The sequence below is a fragment of the Aotus nancymaae genome, unplaced genomic scaffold (genome assembly GCF_030222135.1).
Source record: "Aotus nancymaae isolate 86718 unplaced genomic scaffold, 86718_ANA_hifiasm-v0.15.2.pri h1tg000067l, whole genome shotgun sequence".
Taxonomy (NCBI): Eukaryota; Metazoa; Chordata; class Mammalia; order Primates; family Aotidae; genus Aotus; species Aotus nancymaae.
In genome coordinates this window covers 4,815,747-4,834,033 of record NW_026988482.1, presented here as the reverse complement: position 1 = coordinate 4,834,033, position 18,287 = coordinate 4,815,747, and the positions used below count along the sequence as shown (strand labels likewise).

Here is an 18,287-nt window from a genome sequence, read left to right as displayed (position 1 = left end):
GTTTTAGAAAAAAGTTTCTAGTGTCAAATGTGGACACTGAACTTTTAAGACAAAAGGCCAGTCAGATCCTACCAGGTAAAGCTGAATGTGAAACATGGCTGAAGGCAGTGAGAAGTAAGAGGAAAAAAAATTTTTTTTTTGAGATGCAGTTTCACTCTTGTCGCCCAGGCTGGAGTGCAATGGCGTGTGATCTCATCTCACTGCAACCTCCACTTCCCGGGTTCAAGCGATTCTCCTGCCTCAGCTTCCCAAGTAGCTGGGATTACAAGCACGCACCACCATGCCCGGCTAATTTTGTATTTTTAGTAGAGACAGGGTTTCACCACGTCGGTCAGGCTGGTCTCAAACTCCTGACCTCAGGTGATCTGCCCACCTTGGGCTCCCAAAATGTTGGGTTTACAGGCATGAGCCACCGTGTCCAGCTAAGAACTTCTAATGAAACTGAATTTGGAATTTGAAATATGATGAAAGCTGGAATGATTGTGCTGAAACCCAGCACGTGCGTGCAACTGTGGTATAGGGAAGGAGCAGTGGGCTGGGAGCATGACCACCTGGATTTGAATCCTTCCCCGGACAAGTCATTCAATCTCAGGTTGAAAAATAGGAATTTTAGTAATACTTCCCTACCCAGCTCAAAGGCTACTGGTGAAGATAAGTGAAATAATGTGGGTAGAAGTACCGTGTGCACAGTGATTGTACAGACATTCTGGTTATTGACATAGCCCTGGTCCTTCTGTCACGCACTAAGATCTTTGTTGGTTACTGGGCCTCCCTCGGGGCGAAGCCTCCCATCTGTTAAACAAGGAGGTTGACCTGGATGATTTTAAAGGACCCTGCTACTTCTCTGGAGCAGGCTGTTCTTGAAACCTGGCAGGCAGTATTCCTTGACTAACGCTTAGCTGCCTGTGCTGCCCCGGCTGTGGTATTTTCTTGCCTACCTGCTCCCTCCCTCCTTCCTTAGGCAGCTCCGTGCAGAATACACATATGAATTTGCTGTAGTTTCTGCTCCCAACTTCTCAATGACCCTTGGCTTCATGTGCTTTGCAACATTCTGTCTCCTCATACTTAATCTACTAAAACCTGTGAAACGGGTGGAGTACTCATTATCTCTTATTATCAGATCTTACAAATGAAATCAGATCTTATAAATGAAGGAGCTGACTCAGAGAAGATCATCTTTTAAGTTTTCAGGGGGAGTGAGTGGCAGGCTCAGGCCAGAATGAAGTTCTTCATATGTCCAGTTGGGGAATCTCAAGGTGGAGGGGGCGTTTCTCTAACCCTACAACAGCCTCTGCCTTTACGGAGGGTCGCCTTGAGTAGCCAGGGAGCTTCTCAAGGGTGGATTGGCTCTATGCTTGCCTGTTCATTTCAGGTATTTCCTTATCAAGTAGCTTCTAGGAGGTGATCATGAGTTGGGGAAGGTTTGAGAGGTGCTTGCAGCAAGGCTTTGGGTTAGAACATTCTCCTGGTTCTGTCCTAGCCACTTGCCAGGGTAGCCACACTGTCTTCTGTATTCACGGGCTCCTCTGACCCTGAGTCAGTTTCTCCTCCAGCAGGCGTTTCTGCTCTTTCCACATCCCTTAGCCTCGATCATTTAGTCATCCCTCCCTACCCACTCCCATATTTCCCTAAGTGTCTTGGGTGCTGTTGATTCAGTTTCTGAAATACTTCACAGCGTTCTTTCCTCATGTCCATTTCCACTACTACCTGCCTCTTTCCTGCTTTGGGACTTCATTTCCTTCTAACTAGCCATTGTGCAAACCTCCTGTCTCTCTGTGTCTGCCTCTGATCTATACTACGAGTCAAACAAACACGGCACTCTATATGCCAGAGCCTTTGATACCTGCACCTCGCCGTTCTCCGCTGCCTGAGATGCAGGCTCTTCACTGTTTGGCCTATAAAGTTTAGCTTTATTCCCTAATACCTGAGCTGTCTATGCCTATTGTTGGTTGGCTTGAACCCTTCAGTTCTTTGGCTCTGTCCCTTTATGCTTTCTAGCTCTTTTCTCACCTCTGAGTGTTTGCACTTCTTTTCCCCTCCACCTGAAATTGTTGTAACCGAGCGAGTTAGAAGGAGTGTGCCACACACTGAGTTCCAAATTGAGAGTCCTTTTTTAATTAGCCAGCAACTGAGAGACGGCTAATGCTCAAAATTCTCTCGGCCCCTAGGAAGGGGCTTGATTATCTTTTTTTTTTTTTTGAGATGGAGTTTCGCTCTTGTTACCCAGGCTGGAGTGCAATGACGCAATCTCGGCTCACCGCAACCTCCGCCTCCTGGGTTCAGGCAATTCTCCTGCCTCAGCTTCCTGAGCAGCTGGGATTACAGGCGCGTGCCACCATGCCCAGCTAATTTTTTGTATTTTTAGTAGAGATGGGGTTTCACCTTGTTGACCAGGATGGTCTCGATCTCTTGACCTCGTGATCCACCCGCCTCGGCCTCCCAAAGTGCTGGGATTACAGGCGTGAGCCACCGTGCCCGGCTTGATTATCTTTTATACCTTGATTTAGGTAGGAGATGGGGAGCCTAGCTGAAGCGGAATTTTACAGAAGCAGAAAAGCAGGTTAGAAGAAGGGGCTGCGGGCACAGGTGTCACCAAGAAGGGGAATGTTCAGGCTCCTTCTACACAATGATCAAAGGGAAATGTTTTTCTTACAATAGCAGGGGGTGGGGTCTGCCAAGTAGGATTTGGTTATAGTGATTACAAGTGTTAGGAACAGTACGCTTCAACACTTCTAAGTGCAGCATGACCCAGTCATGCACTCAGAGGGGCTGTGGTAGGGAGGGGGAAGCTAGGCTGGAGTTTACAGCTAAGATGGAGTCAGTGATGCTAGCCCAGGGTAGGTTATTACAGAATAAGTCTTTAGTGTATTTCTCTTCACAGAACCAGTAAACACCTTTGAAACCCAATGCAGTGCCATCTCCTTCATGGTGTCATTTCTGATCTTGCTAGTGGGACGTGATGACTCCTGACTCTGAATTCCAAAGTAAGCTTTGTTCTGCTCACATGATGCCTCCCATACTCTCCCCGTATTATGATTACTTGGTTGGTTGTGTGCTTGTTTAACCTGCTCTGCTTCTAGACTCTTCATTACTTATCTGTGTACCCTAGATACCCACTCACCAGGGCCTCATCTAAGGAGTTGCAGAATAAATGATTGCTGAATAGATGAATGATTGATTGTGTTTTGGAATGGAGCTGGGGTGTTGAGTACCAGACAGTTTTTACATTTTTAAGGACAGCTATAAAATATTTGTAGGTAACTATTTTGTCTCCAAAGCCCCATTTTAAAGCAAACATGAAGCCCTTTGTGTGTTCTCCATGTGATGTGCTTCACTGGAGGGTTCTCCTTCTTTGGATTTTGTCCATTTGTCAGGAACCCTTATAAAATATGTGATTCACATGTGAACACAGTGTCTAGATGTGTTTTTATCCATACAGGACACATATAGCACCATCCTTTCCCCTTTATTCTGGACCATAGAGTCACATGGGTTTACAGAATTTCAGTGTCAGAAAAGTGTTGTTTGATTTTCCCCATCCTATCCCTTTCAGTTGTTGAAATATCTGCAACTTTTGCTGTACTGCTGTTCGTATGTGGAGGTGCTGTCTGAGTAACCTGGACTTTATAGGCATGCATCTCAGATTGCTCTAGGATTTTGATAGACAGGGCTTATATGGCTCACATGGGGCCTCCAGTCACTGGAATCCCATAGTCATCAAGATGGTTTATGTCAGTAACTCCTCATAGAGGTTTTGCGTTTCCAGCCTGGCTCACTTTCCACCTTGCCCCTCATATCAGAAGCAATTATTTTACATTTTGATCTTATCATTGTTCTAAAATGACTTCATATGTTTGGCTACACCCAATTAACTGTGAAGCATTAAAGAATATCCTTTGAAACATTCCTTGTGTAATCGGAGATTGGGTTGGTGCCTATTTTGGTGACAGAGGCTCTGATCTGTAACCCAGGTTGCTACTTTTGGGACACAGTCAGCGTTGATAACATGTAGCCAGAAGAATACTAAACTGAAACAATCAGCCCGTGGCTCATTATTAAACAATGGAGTTAGCAGCTGAAATGTCTAGGGTCCATGCCTCAGCTGCTGATACTGAAAGAAGAGTCTACTTAGAGTGGGGTATCTGCTACTCAGCTGGGAATGTGCCCAGTGGGGTGGCTGGACACGTTCCCCCATCTGACTACATTTGACTAATTTTTCCATTAGGCTCTGTAGACACTGTGCCTAGTGTTCACAGATTCTAAGGGCTACTCAAAATGTTTGAAACCTAAAAAAAATTGATAGACAAATTTAAAAGTGCAAAATAAAATTTAAGAAATGTTTAAATGTCTACAGAAGCTTTCTTGCCTTTAACATTTCATTACATTAAAAAAAAACAACAGTTGTGGAGTTGGAGTTCCATTTCCAGAAATGCCAATGTGAAGAGTCCTGGGGTGAAGCAACTGTACTTTGTGAAAATTATTTTCAAAACCAGCCTTCTAAAGTCTCTGGAAGTTGTTTGAAGGGCATACAGCAAATGAAAAAATACATTTATTCAAGAAAATCTACTAAATCTTGGTAATAATAGTGAGTGTCTGTGATACCTGAGCTTGACCTGCTCTCTCCTCATCCCTCCCAGCTCGTCTCTCCTCAGCTTTCAGTCAAGGGATGTAGTCCCTTGTCAGGAGGGCCAAGTGTCCAGCATTTCTTTCTTTCTTTTTTTTTTTTAGATGGAGTCTCGCTCTGTTCTAGGCTGGAGTGCAGTGGTGCTATCTAGGTTCACTGCAACCTCCGCCTCCCGGGTTCAAGCGATTCTCCTGCCTCAGCCTCCCAAATAGCTTGGACTATAGGCGTGCACCACCACACCCAGCTAATTTTTGTATTTTTAGTAGAGACTGGGTTTCACCATGTTGGCCAGGATGGAGTGTCCAGCATTTCTTATCTTCTCTAACTCCAAGTTGCAGAGGCCAAGTTCCTGCAGAGCCTCCAGCTGAGAGGTCAGGGTCTACTTTCTTCCGCCCAGCCCCCACTCATAGGACAGAAGCTTTATCCCAGGTGCAGCAGCCTGAGAATACTGAGACCTGGTTGCTTTTGCCCCAGCTCCCGAATAAATGGCGGTTCGACATTGAGAGAGGCAAGCCAAGACCAGTCTACTGCCCTGGCTGAGATTTTCCTTAGAAGTAGAGACAGTCTGGAAGAATTGAGGATTTGAAGCGCCTCCCAAAATAACTGGTTTTAGCTAAAACAGAGTATGGGAAAGTTAAAGTCTAAAGGCACTGTTGAATACAATGGAGATTTTTAGAGCAAGAAATTAACGGGAGCCTGGTAGCTTTGTGAGAGCAACAAGCTAAACCATAGGCCAGCTTTTTATCAGAGAGAACCAGAGAAAGAGGCAGCTAAGAAGAACCTTACTGGAATTATAAGTAACCTAAAGATTGGCCTCAACAACGATCTTTGCCTGAATTTAATTGGATAAGACTGGAGCAATTTATGCCCAGGGCATAGGTGAAAACAAGAGAGCAAGCAGTAAGTAAGTGGAGTTTAACAGCTGGGTGTGATATCAGTGAAGGCAGACAGCACAGAGATCAGAAAGGGAGACAGGCAGTACAACTCTGTTAAACCTACACAGACTACAGGCACAACCAAAGTGGCACTGTCTGAGGAGGGACATCGGTGTCTTTACACTTCAAGGGAAATATACTTCACTAAAACAGTCTAGCTGTGTCACTAAACAGACAAGCAAACAACAAGCCACAGACATGGGGAGAAGAGGAATCAGTATTCGTGGTTGCTGTAGTGTATTACCTAAAATGTCCAGTTTTCAACCAAAATTTATGAGACCTTCAAACAAACAGGAAAGTGTAACCCTTAAACAAAAATCAGACATCAGAAACTGCCTGTGAGAAAGCCCAGATGTCAGATTTAGCAAAAACTTCAATACAGCCACAATAAATATATTCAAAGAGCCCAGGTGTGGTGGCTTATGCCCGTAATCCCAAGCCCAGGCAGGAGGATTGCTTGAGGCTAGGAGTTCAAGACCAGCCTGAGCAACGTAGCAAGACCTTATCTATATAAAAAGCTAAAATAACTGAAATGAAAAATTTACTAGAGGAGCTTAACAGTGGATTTGAACTGGAAGAACAAAGACTCAAGGAACTGAAGATAGATTGACAGATTATGCAATCTTAAGAAGAGAGAAAAATGAATAGAGCCTTAAAAAATGTGAGACACTATTAAGTGCACCAATATACATGGAAGGTAAAGAGAGGAGCTAGAGGAGGAGCAGAAAAAGTATCAGAAGAAATAATGTTTTAAAAAATTCCCCAAATTGATGAAAAACATACATCAAAGAAGCTCAATGAAGTTCAGGTAGGATAAAGGCAAAGAGATCCACACCCAAACATATTATTGGAAAAAATGCTGAAAGTGAAATATGAGAAAATTTTGAAAGAAGAGAAAAATGACTCATCATGTACAAAGTAACTTTAATAAGGGTAACAACCAACTGTCATCAGAAACAATGGAGACCAGAAAGCAGCAGGATGACATATTCAAAGTGCTAAAGGAAGAAAATTGTCAACCAAGAATCTTATACTCAGCAAAACTATCTGATATGGTTTGGCTCTGTGTCCCCACCCACTGTAATCCCCACAGGCTGAGGAAGGGATCTGGTTGAGGGTGACTGGGTAATGGGAGTGGTTTTCTCCAGACTGTTCTTGTGATAGTGAGGGATCTCTCACAGGTTCTGATGGTTTTAAAAGTGGCAGGTTTCCCTGCACGTGCACTCTGTCTCCTGCTGCCTTGTAAAGATATGCCTCGCTTCCCCTTTGCCTTCTGCCGTGATTATAAGTCTCCTGAGGCGTTCCCAACCGTGCAGAACTGTGAGTCAGTTAAACTTCTTTCCTATATAAATTACCTCATCTCAGGTTGTATCTTTATAGCAGTGTGAAAACAGACTAATAGAGAGAATTAGAACTAAGAGTAGGGGTACTGCTATAAAGATAACCTGAAAATGTGAAAGTGACGTTGGAACTGGGTAACAGGCAGAGGTTGGAACAATGTGGAGTGCTCAGAAGAGGACAGGAAGATGTGGAAAAGTTTGGAACTTCCTAGAGACTTGTTGAATGGTTTTGACCAAAATGCTGATAATGATATGCACAATGAAGTCCAGGCTGAGGTGGTCTCCAATGGAGATAAGGAACTTATTGGGAACCGGAGTAAGGGTCACTCATGCTATGCTTTAGTAAAGAAACTCGTGGCATTTTGCCCCTGCCCTAGAGATCTGTGGAACTTTGAACTTGAGAGAGATGATTTAGTGTATCTGGCAGAAGAAATTTCTAAGCAGCAAAGCATTTTTCTTTTTTTTTCCCCCCTGAGATGGAGTCTCACTCTGTTGCCCAGGCTGGAGTGCAGTGGCATGATCTCAGCTCACTGCAACCTCTGCCCCTCAGGTTCAAGTGATTCTCATGCTTCAGCTTTCCAAGTAGATGGGACTACAGGTGAATGCCACCAAGGCTGGCTAATTTTTGTAATTTTAGTAGACACAGGGTTTCACCATGTTGGCCAGGCTGGTCCTGAACTCCTGACCTCAAGTGACATATCCCCCTCGACCTCCCAAAGTGCTGGGATTACAGCCATGAGCCACCATGCCCAGCTGCAGCGAAGCATTCAAGGCTTATTCTGAAACTTCAGTTATATGCATTCACAAAGAGATGGTTTGAAATTGGAATTTATGTTTAAAAGGGAAGCAGAGCATAAAGGTTTGAAAATTTTGCAGCCTACCTGACCATGTGGTAGGAAAGGAAAACCCATTTTCTGAGGAGGAATTCAAGCTGGCTGCAGAGATTTGCACAAGTAGTGAGGAGCTGAATGTTAATAGCCAAGACAATGGGAAAAATGTCCTCAGGCCATGTCAGAGACCTTCATGGCAGCCCCTCTCATCACAGGCCCAGAGGCCTAGGAGAAAAAGATGGTTTCATGGGTCAGGCCTAGGGCTCCACTGCTCTGTGTAGCCTTGGGACATGGTACCCTGCATTCCAGCCACTCCAGCTGCAGTCATGGCTAAAAGGAGCCAATGTCCAGCTCAGGCCATTGCTTCAGAGGGCACAAGCCCCAAGCTTTGGCAGCTTCCACGTGGTGTTGAGTCTGTAGGTGCTCAGAAGACAGGAGATGAAGTTTGGGAAACTGCCTAGATTTTGGAGAATGTATGGAAATGCCTGGATGTCCAGGCAGAAGTCTGCTGCAGGGGTGGAGCCTTCACAGAGAACCTCTGCTAGGGCAGTGTGGAGGAGAAATGTTGTGTTGGAGCCCCCGCATAGGTCCCCACTGGTGAACTGCCTAGTGAATCTGTGAGAAGAGGGCTACCATCCTCCAGACCCCAGAATGATAGATCCACTGACAGCTTGCACTGTGTGCCCAGAAAAGCTGCAGGCATTCAACAGCAGCCTGTGAAGGCAGCTGTGGTGGCTGTACCCTGCAGAGCCACAGGAGCAGAGATGCCCAAGGCCTTGGGAGCCCACCCCTTGCATCAGTGTGTCCTGGAGGTGAGATGTGAAGTTAAAGGAGATCATTTTGGAGCTTTATCTTTTTTTTTTTTTTTTTTTGATGGAAATGGCTGAGTTGAGACTATGTTGTGACCTGTGGAGCTTTAATATTTAATGACTGCCCTGTTGAATTCCAGACTTGCTTGAGGCCTGTAGCCCCTTTGTTTTCACCAATTTCTCCCAATTGGAATGGAAGCATTTACCCAATGCTACACCCTCATTGTATCTTGGAACTAACTAATTTGATTTTGATTTTACAAGCTCGTAGGCAGAAGGGACTTGCCTTGTCTCAGATGAGACTTTGGACTTGCAATTTTGAGTTAATGCTGAAATGAGTGAAGACTTTGGGGGACTGTTGGGAAGGCGTTACTGGTTTTGAAATGTAAAATCTCCCATGAGATTTGGGAGGAGCCGGGGCGGAATAATATAGTTGACTCTGTGTCCCCATCCAAATCTTATCTTGAATCTTGATCCCCACATGCAGAGGGAGGGACCCGGTGGCAGGTGATTGGATCATGGAGGTGTTTCCCCCCATGCTGTTTTCACGATAGTAATGGAGTTCTCACAAGATCTGATGGTTTTATTTTATTTATTTATTTTGAGATGGAGTTTCACTCTTACTGCCCAGGCTGGAGTGCAGTGGCGAGGTCTTGACTCACTGCAACCTCCACCTCCCAGATTCAAGTGATTCTCCTGCCTCAGCCTGCAGAGTAGCTGGGATTATAGGTATGTGCCGCCATGCCTGGCTAATTTTTGTATTTTTAGTAGATACAGGGTTTCACCATGTTGGGTCTCAAACTCCTTACCTCAGTTGATCCACCCACCGTAGACTCCAAAAGTGCTGGGATTACAGGCACGAGCCACCTTGCCCAGCCTATATATTTTATTTTTTTGAGACAGAGTCTTACTTTGTCACCCATGCTGTAGTACAGTGACATGATCTCAGCTCACTGCAGCCTCTGCCTCCTGGGTCTAAGTGATTCTCCTGCCTCAGCTCCCAAGTAGCTGTTGGGACTGTAGGTACATGCCACCACACCCAGCAAATCTTTGCATTTTTCATAGAGATAGGGTTTCACCATGTTGGCCAGACTGGTCTCAAACTGCTGATCTCAGGTGATCTGCCTGTCTCAGCCTCTCAAAGTGCTGGACTTATAGGCCTGGCCACAAGATTTGATGGTTTTAAAAGTGGCAGTTTCCACTGCACACTCTCTCTCAATCCTGCTACCCTGTAAAGATATGCCTTGCTTCCCCTTCACCGTCCACCATGATTGTGAGTTTCCTGAGACCTCCTTAGCCATGTGGAACCGTGAGTCAATTTAACCTCTTTCCTTTATAAATTACTCAGTTTCAGGTAGTATCTTTATAGCAATGCGAAAACAGACTAATACAGTATCTTTAAGAAATGAAGGCAAAATAAAGATATTCCTGGATAAACAAAAACAGATAATTAATTGCTAACAGATCTACCTTTTAAGAAATATTAAAGGAAGTTATTCAGGCTGAAAGCAAGTAATTGAAATCCATATGGAAAACAAAGAGCATCAGTAAAGGTAATTATGTGATTATGAAAGACACTGTAAATGCATATTTCTTCTTTATTTTCTTAACTGATTTAAAAAGCAATTATGTTAAACAAAAGTGCAGATGGTCCCCAGCTTACAATGATTCAACTTAAAACTTTTTGACTGTACAATGGGTTTATCAGGATGTTACTTCATCATAAGTTGAAGAGCTTCTTGTGACTTATTACAGTTAAGTTTCTGCTGAATGCATACAGCTATCCCTTCTTATCCAAGGGGGATTGGTTCCAGTACTCCCAATGGATACCAAAATCTTTGGCTGCTCAAGTCCATTTTATAAATGATGTAGTATTGCATTAACCTATGCATATCCTCTTGTATACTTTAAATGATCTCTAAATTACCTTTTTTTTTTTTTTTTTGAGATGGAATCTCGCTCTGTTGCCAGGCTGGAGTGCAGTGGCACGATCTCAGCTCAGTGCCACTTCTGACTCCGTGATTCAAGTGATTCTCCCGCCTCACCCTCCTGAGTAGCTGTGATTACAGGCACGCACCACCATGCCTAGCTAATTTTTTTTTTTTTTTTTTGTATTTTTAGTAGAGACAGGGTTTCACCCTGTTGGCCAGGATAGTCTTGGTCTCCTGACCTTGTGATCCACCTGCCTCAGTCTCCCAAAGTGCTGGGATTACATGTGTGAGCCACCATGCCTGGCCTGATCTCTAAATTACTTACTATACCAAATACAATATAAATGCTATGTAAATAGTTGCTGTAGTTTATATTTAGAATTTGTATTATTTTTTATTGTATTTTTTTTGAATATTTTTGATCTGCAGTTGGTTGAATTCATGGATACAGAGCCCACAGATACAGAGGACCAACTATATCACTTTCGTACCATTATAAAGTTGAAAAATCATAAATCAAGCCATCATAAGTCAGGGATTGTCTGCTGTGTTGCCAGCATTAAGTGTATTTTTGACTTACAGTTATTTTGACCTATAATGGCTTTATCAAGACATAGCCCCATTGTAAGTTGAGGAGCATCTGCATATAATGTACTGTTGGGTTTATAATATTCAATAACATAATATATTTAACAACAGCACAGAGGAAGTGGGCAGGAGAAAAGCTGCATTTGGAATAAAGAAATGACTCCAGAGCATAGCTCAAATCTGTAGAAACAAATGAAGAGAAGCAGGAATAGTAAATAAGGTTAATGTTACAAACTCTGGAAATATATACATGTCTCCTTTCTTGTCTCAGATTCTATAATAAACATAAGATTATATGGCAGTAATTATAACAATGTATTGTTCAGTTTATAACATATGTAGATATAGTATCAATAGTAGCAATAGTAGTAACAATAATATAACAATAATAGTAGCAGAATGGGAAGAGGGCTTAGCACTATATAGAAGTAACATTTCTATATCTCAAGTTTAATTAAGTTAGTATAAATCAGAAGTAGATTTTGATAAGATCTATATGATAAACTGTAGAATAACCACTAATAAAACAACTTAAATATATAATGAAATGTTCTCAAAGGAATTAAAATGCTACACTGGAAATTTTTATTTAATATAAAAGAAAGCAGTAAATGAAAAATGTGAGATACAGAGAAAACAAAAAGTAAAATGGCAGACATGGATCCCACTATGTCAATAATAATAAATATGAATGGATAAATGATCCAATCAAAAAGCAAAAATTGTCAGGCTGGATTTAAAAAATAAGAGCCAACTATATGGTGTCTCCTGGAGACACACTTTATATTCAAATATACAACTAGTATATTCAAAGACATAAAAAAGTAAAAGGATGGGAAAAGATGTATCATACAAATTGTGACTATACAAAAGCTGGGATGATGATACTAATACCAGATAAAGTAGACTTTAAAACAAAAAAAAAGTCACTAGAGATAAGGATATTATATAGTGATAAAAGGGTTAGTCTATCAGCAAGATATAATAATTACAAACACCTAAAAACAGAGCTCCAAAATATTTGAAGCAAAACTGGTGGAATTGAAGAGAGTCATAGAAAATTCAACTATTGGCTGGGTGTGGTGGCTCACACCTGTAATCCCACCACTTTGGGAGGCCTTGGTGGGTGGATCATTTGAGGTCAGGAGTTTGAGACCAGCCTGGCCAACATGTTGAAACCCGTCTCTACTAAAAATACAAAAATTAATCGGGTGTGGTGGCACGTGCCTGTAGTCCCAGCTACTTGGGAGGCTGACGCAAGAGAATCACTTGAACCCAGGAGGCGAAGGTTGCAGTGAGCAGAGATCGCACCACTGCACTCCAGCCTGGGCGACAGAACAAGACTCCATCTCAAAAAGAAAAATTCAATTCAATGATTAAATATAATAGTTGGAGACTTCAATATACCACTTTCAATAATGTGTAGAACAAACAGGCAGAAGAACAACAAGGAAATGGAAAACCTGCACAACATTATACGTCAGCTAGACCTGTACTCCATTCAACAACAGCAGAATATACATTTGGAACGTTCTCAAGTGTTCCAAGGAACATGGAACATTCTCCAGGACAGACCATATTCTAGACTCTAAAACAGCCTCAACAAATTTAAAATGATTGAAATTATACAAAGGGTGTTCTTTAATTAAAATGGAATAAAATTAGAAATCAATAACAAGGAAATGTGAAAAATTCTCAGAAATGTGAAAGTTAAATAGCATGCCTATAAAGAGCAAATGAGTCAAACAAGAAATCACGAGGGAAATACTTTAAGAGGAATGAGAATCAAGACATAAATCAAGCAGTACTGAGAGGGAAATTTATAGCTGAAAATGCTTACATTAAAAAAGAAGAAAGATCTCAAATGAATAATCCAAACTTCCACATTCAAGACACTGGGAAAAGAAGAGCAACCTAAGTCTAAAGTAGAAGGAAGAAAATAGTAAAGACTAGAGGAAATTAATGAAATATAGAGTAGAAAATCAAAACAGAAAATCAACAGAATCAGGCCAGGCACAGTGGCTCGCGCCTGTAATCCCAGCCCTTTGGGAGGCTGAGGCAGGCAGATCACCTGAGGTCAGGAGTTTGAGACCAGGCTGAGCAACATGGAGAAACTCCATCTCTATGAATAAATAAATAAATAAATAAATAATAAAAAGGAAAATAAACAGAATCAGAAGTTAATTAATTGAAAAAATGAAATTGATAAACCTTTAGCTATAGAGTAATGAGAAAAAGAAGAATGACTTATGTGAATGGAAGAGGGAGCATTTCTACCATCCTTACATAAATAAAAAGACTTGTAAAGGAATGATATGAATAACTATATGCCAACAAATAAGATAACCTAGATAAAGCAGACAAATTCCTAAAAATATACAAACTACGAAAAATGACTCAAGAAAGAGAAAATCTGAATAGAACTTTAACAAGTAATGGGACTGAATTAGTAATTTTTAAAAAACTTTCCTCCACACAAAAGAAGGTCAGGACTAGCTGGCTTCACTGGTGAATTCTTATCAACCATTTAAAGAAGAATTAGTACCAATTGTGCACCAACTCTTCCAAAAGATGAAGAAGTGGGAATACACCACAACTCATTTTATGAGGTCACTATCACTTTAATACCAAAACTAGAGAAAAATGCAACAGAAAAGCAAACTACAAGTTAAATCTGTTATGAATATACAGTTGACCCTTGAACAACATAGGTTTGAACTGTACGGGTTGACTTATATATGGATTTTTTTTCCTCCTCCGTGACCCTGAGATAGCAAGACCAACCCCTCTTTTTCTTTCTCCTCCTTAGCCCACTTAAGGTGAAGACAGTGAGGATAAAGACCTTTATAGTGGTCCTCTTAACACTTAATGAATAGTAAATATATTTTCCCTTATGATTTTCTTAAAACATTTTCTTTACTCTAGGTTTATTATAAGAATACAGTTTGTAATACATATAACATACAAAATTTGTGTTAATCCACTGTTAATGTTGTCGGTAAGGCTTCCAGTCAACAGTAGGCATTAGTAGCTAAGTTTTGGGGGAATCAAAAGTTATACAGGTATTTTCAACTGTTAGGGTGGTTGGCACCCTAGCTCCCATATTGTTCAGGGGTCAACTGTAGACACAAAAGCCTCAATAAAATTCTAGCACCAAATCCAGCAACATACAAAAAAGACTATACATCATGATCAAGTGGGATTTTTCCCAGGATGTAAGGTTGGTTCAACATCCAAAAACCAATTAATGTAATACATATATCAATAGAATAAAGGGGAAAACCCACATAAGCATCTCAGTAGAGGCAGAAAAGTCATATGACAAGTTTCAACACCCTATCTTGATAAAAAACAAACGAACGCTTCTAGGAGTAAAAGGAAGTTTCCTCAACCCGATAAAAGGTATTTATGCAAAGCCCACAGTTAACATCATAGTTAGTGCTGAATGACTGAATGCTTTCCCCTAAAGATCAGGAACAAGACAAGACGTCCATCCTCATCACTTCTATTCAACGTTGTACTGAATGTTCTAGCCAGAGCAGTAGGCCGAAAAAAAAAAAAAAAAGAAATGCATCCAGATTGGAAAGGAAGTAAAACTGTCTGTGTTTGCAGATGACGTGATCTTGTATATAGAAAATGTTAAGGAATCCACTAAATATACAATTAGAGAAGGCTGGATGCGGTGGTTCATGCCTTATAATACCAGCAATTTGGGAGGCCAAAGTGGGTGGATCACCTGAGGTCAGGAGTTTGTAACCAGCCTGGTCAATATGGTGAAACTCCGTCTCTACTAAAAATACAAAAATTATCCGGGGATGGTGGCGCATGCTTGTAATCCCAGCTGTTCCAGAGGCTGAGGCAGGAGAATCACATGAACCCGGGAGGCAGAGGTTGCAGTGAACTGAGACCGCGCCACTGCACTCCAGCCTGGGCGACAGAGGGAGACCCCATTTCAAAACGAGCAAACAAGCAAACAAATACTATTAGAGAAGAGCCTGCAAGTGGCTGTGAATTCCGTTTGCACTGACTCCTAGGGGCTCTGTATGCTCCCATTAGTCTACTCTCACTCAGTCTTACACAATTAATTTAAAACTTAGAGGTGATTGCTTCTTATTTGCTTGTATACATTTAAGAAAAGTTATGATTTTGTAGTTTATCTGAGCTTTTGTTGTTGTTAGGGTAGGACTGAGCCTGTCTGTAGCATTCTGGTTTCCAATGGAAGCAGAACATCTCCTTGGCTTTTTACCTTCTGTGCATCTCACGGAGAAAACGTCATTCGTGTACACAGCCTGCCTTCATCATAGCGTTTTCCAGCGTGTTACAGTGCTTGCCATACTGCGACCTTTGCAATCTATACCAGAAAACTGGGTCTCAGAGTTTTTCTCTGTGTTTAGCCAGATGTCAAGGATCTTGAATATGAAACAACTATAATTCATTTTCAAGGATGCTGAGCTTGATGAAAATGCTTCCTGTCATTTGTTATCCAGGAACCAACTAAGGCAAGGATCTCTGATGTCAGGGAGTCTGGGTAGCTGGCCTCTTATCAGGGCTTCCTGTACGTCTCAGCTATGGCCACAGGCTTGTGTTCCAAAGGCTCATGTATGTGCCCTATAAAAAAAAATGTTTCAGGTAGCCTAACATTTCTGCTAAAATTACACTTAATTAATATGGCTAATTAAAAAATCTCTGCCAGATAGTTGAAATCATTTAGGATCAAAATGGAAATAGTGCTGTTTGTCTTGGCATTTTTCTTTGAAGGGTGAGGCTCTTGTCACATTTACTTCTCTTTGGGTGTTAGTGAATATGACCCAGCCAGATGGCCTCTGAGCCCAAATCTGGCACAGTGGACCAGCTCTTCCTAAATGAGTGCAAGTGCTCTTTCTGCTTATTGTGAAAAATGGGGATTGATTGATGTTAATGAGTCTGAAAAGGAAGACTATCTCATTATCATGGACTTGTGAAATTCAAGCACTTATTTCATACTGGCAGGCAATAATTATTATAATAAACTTAAGAGATTTTGGAATTGAACACACTGATATTACCAAAAACATGCATATTTTATTCAAATTAACAAAGTCAAAAAAGTTCATTTTGGAGCATCTTTCTGGTAAGTGGCAGGATCAGGATTTGAACCTAGGTTATCTTGGCCTCAGAGTCTGAGTTCCTGACCGCTGCTACTCCATGCTGCGTGCTCTCCAGGCTGTGGAGTATCTCACAGAACCTAGGAACAGGAGGTCTGCCCTGGGCCTCATCAGCAAGGTGCACAGTCAGGAGCTAAGACAGCTGTTCTCTCTCTGGTGTCACCTGGTCACTGTGCTCTGCTTCCCTCCTGTGTCTATACCATTCTTCTGCTTTTCTCTGCAGATTGGCTCTTTATTCAGCTGTAGCTGGATCTTGGGATGGGGGTAGAAGTCCTCAGGGAAGAGGGCTTTGAGCTGAACAGTCACCCAAAACAAGGCTAATAACCTGGGAAGTGCTGGCCTTATGCTTTCAACTTTTAGAATCAGTAAGAATGTAAAATACTTAGGCAGTTTTAAGGGCTGGCCCTGGGAAAAATAGGAACCTTGCTCTATATTCAGAATGTCACCTCCCCTGTGTGACTGCCTAGGTGCTCAGGCACCATAGCTACATTAAGGTGCCACTGGTCAGTGAACAGATGGTATTTAGACAGCACCCATCACGACCAAGGCACTGGGCCAGGCATATGGCGCACCAGCTGTCATGGGGAGAGAATTATGGGGAATCTGAGTTCCTGAGCTCTTAACACCAGCTGAGTCACCCATGAGTCCCTGACCCAGATGACAAAGGATCTGAGGGGTTTGGAGAGGACGCCTGTAGGCCGCTGGACTGGAGGCCCAATCTGATAGTTATATTAAGAAAGACGGCAAAAAGTCACAAGTTGATGCTTGATCAATTGCCAATATGGATAGTGCTGTGAGCGTTTGGAGGCTGAAGTTATTGTGAGCTTCAGTGATTTGAAAAGGCTTCGTATGAGATGTGACTCAAACTGATCTTGAAGGAAGGAAAAGATTTCGGTAGATGGAGAGGGGAAAGCTATTTAATTGGTGGGATAAGGGGAACAGCCGCTTTTAGAAATTGCATTGGTCTTTCTGCACTAGTTGTTCAATTTATTGTATTCTCTGCTTAGGCCTCTATGGTCAATAACCCTTCCCTGGACAACAAAGCTCAACAGTGAGCTTTGCCTTGAAAGAAAGAATGACCTTAAGCTTGAAGGCAGATCTATGGTCTCTCTCTTTTTTTTCCTTCCTCACATAGATCCTTTTCTGGGGGGGAAGAGATTGGAGAAGCTAGAGGATATGGAAATAATATTTAAAATGATGTTATTGGCCAGGTGCAGTGACTCACACTTGTAACCCCTAGCAGTTAGGGAAGTTGCTGGTTACAGTTTCTTCTATTGCTTTTATTTTATTTATTTTGAGAAGGAGTCTCACTGTCACCCAGGCTGGAGTGCAGTGGTGCCATCTCAGCTCACTGCAACGTCCACTTCCCAGATTCAAGCGATTCTCCTGCCTCAGCCTCCTGTGTAGCTGGGATCACAGGCATCCAACACCATGCCTGGCGAGTTTTTTTTTATTTTAGCAGAGACAGGGTTTCATCATGTTGGCCAGGGTAGTTTCGAACTCCTGACTTCAGGTGATCCACTCGCCTCAGCCTCCCAAAGTGCTGGGATTACAGGGGTGAGCCACCACACCTGGCCTCTTCTGTTACTTTTATATTCTTCCTCAAGTAAAGAATAAGTAAATAATTATCAGGGTTTTTTTTTTTTTTTTTTAGTATTTTTTAGTGTTTTTTTTCCACACAACTTTTAAATTTTTTATATATATTTTTGTCTATGATATGCGGTGAGACTCAGTTTCCTCAGTAGCATTTATTAAGCATTTCTTCACTGATGGGCAATGCCTCATTCTTTACATATTGTTATTTTTGAGTTTATAATCTGTTTCTGGGTCTTGTTTCATTCTTTTTATTTTATTACTGATAATAACTTTAAAATATCTTCCAGGAGAAATTCCCTTTTTCTAGCAATTGTTTTTTAAAAAACTTTTTTTTTTTTTGGAGACATGGTCTCCTTATGTTGCCCAGGCTTGCCTCAAACTCCTGGGCTAAAGTGATCTCCTGCCTCAGCCTCTCAATGTTCTAGGATTACAGGTGGGAGCCACTGTGCCTGGCCAAAAAACCATTTCCTTAACCCTTCTAGCCATATAT

At 41.8% G+C, this 18,287-nt stretch overlaps 1 protein-coding gene across 3 annotated transcripts in view; it reads left to right on the top strand.

Annotated features, from left to right (window-relative positions):
- The window catches only part of MCF2L2 (MCF.2 cell line derived transforming sequence-like 2), a 279,331-nt gene that overhangs the window by 2,417 nt on the left and 258,627 nt on the right, over window positions 1-18,287 (top strand). Inside the window, exon 2 of one of the 3 annotated variants that reach the window (XM_064366849.1) lies at window positions 2,882-2,984. The exons of the other annotated variants lie outside the window; for them this stretch is intronic. Coding sequence (XP_064222919.1) covers window positions 2,960-2,984 — 25 coding nt within the window. The 5' untranslated portion in view covers window positions 2,882-2,959. The remainder of the gene's footprint in view (window positions 1-2,881; window positions 2,985-18,287) is intronic. 3 annotated transcript variants of the gene reach the window in all.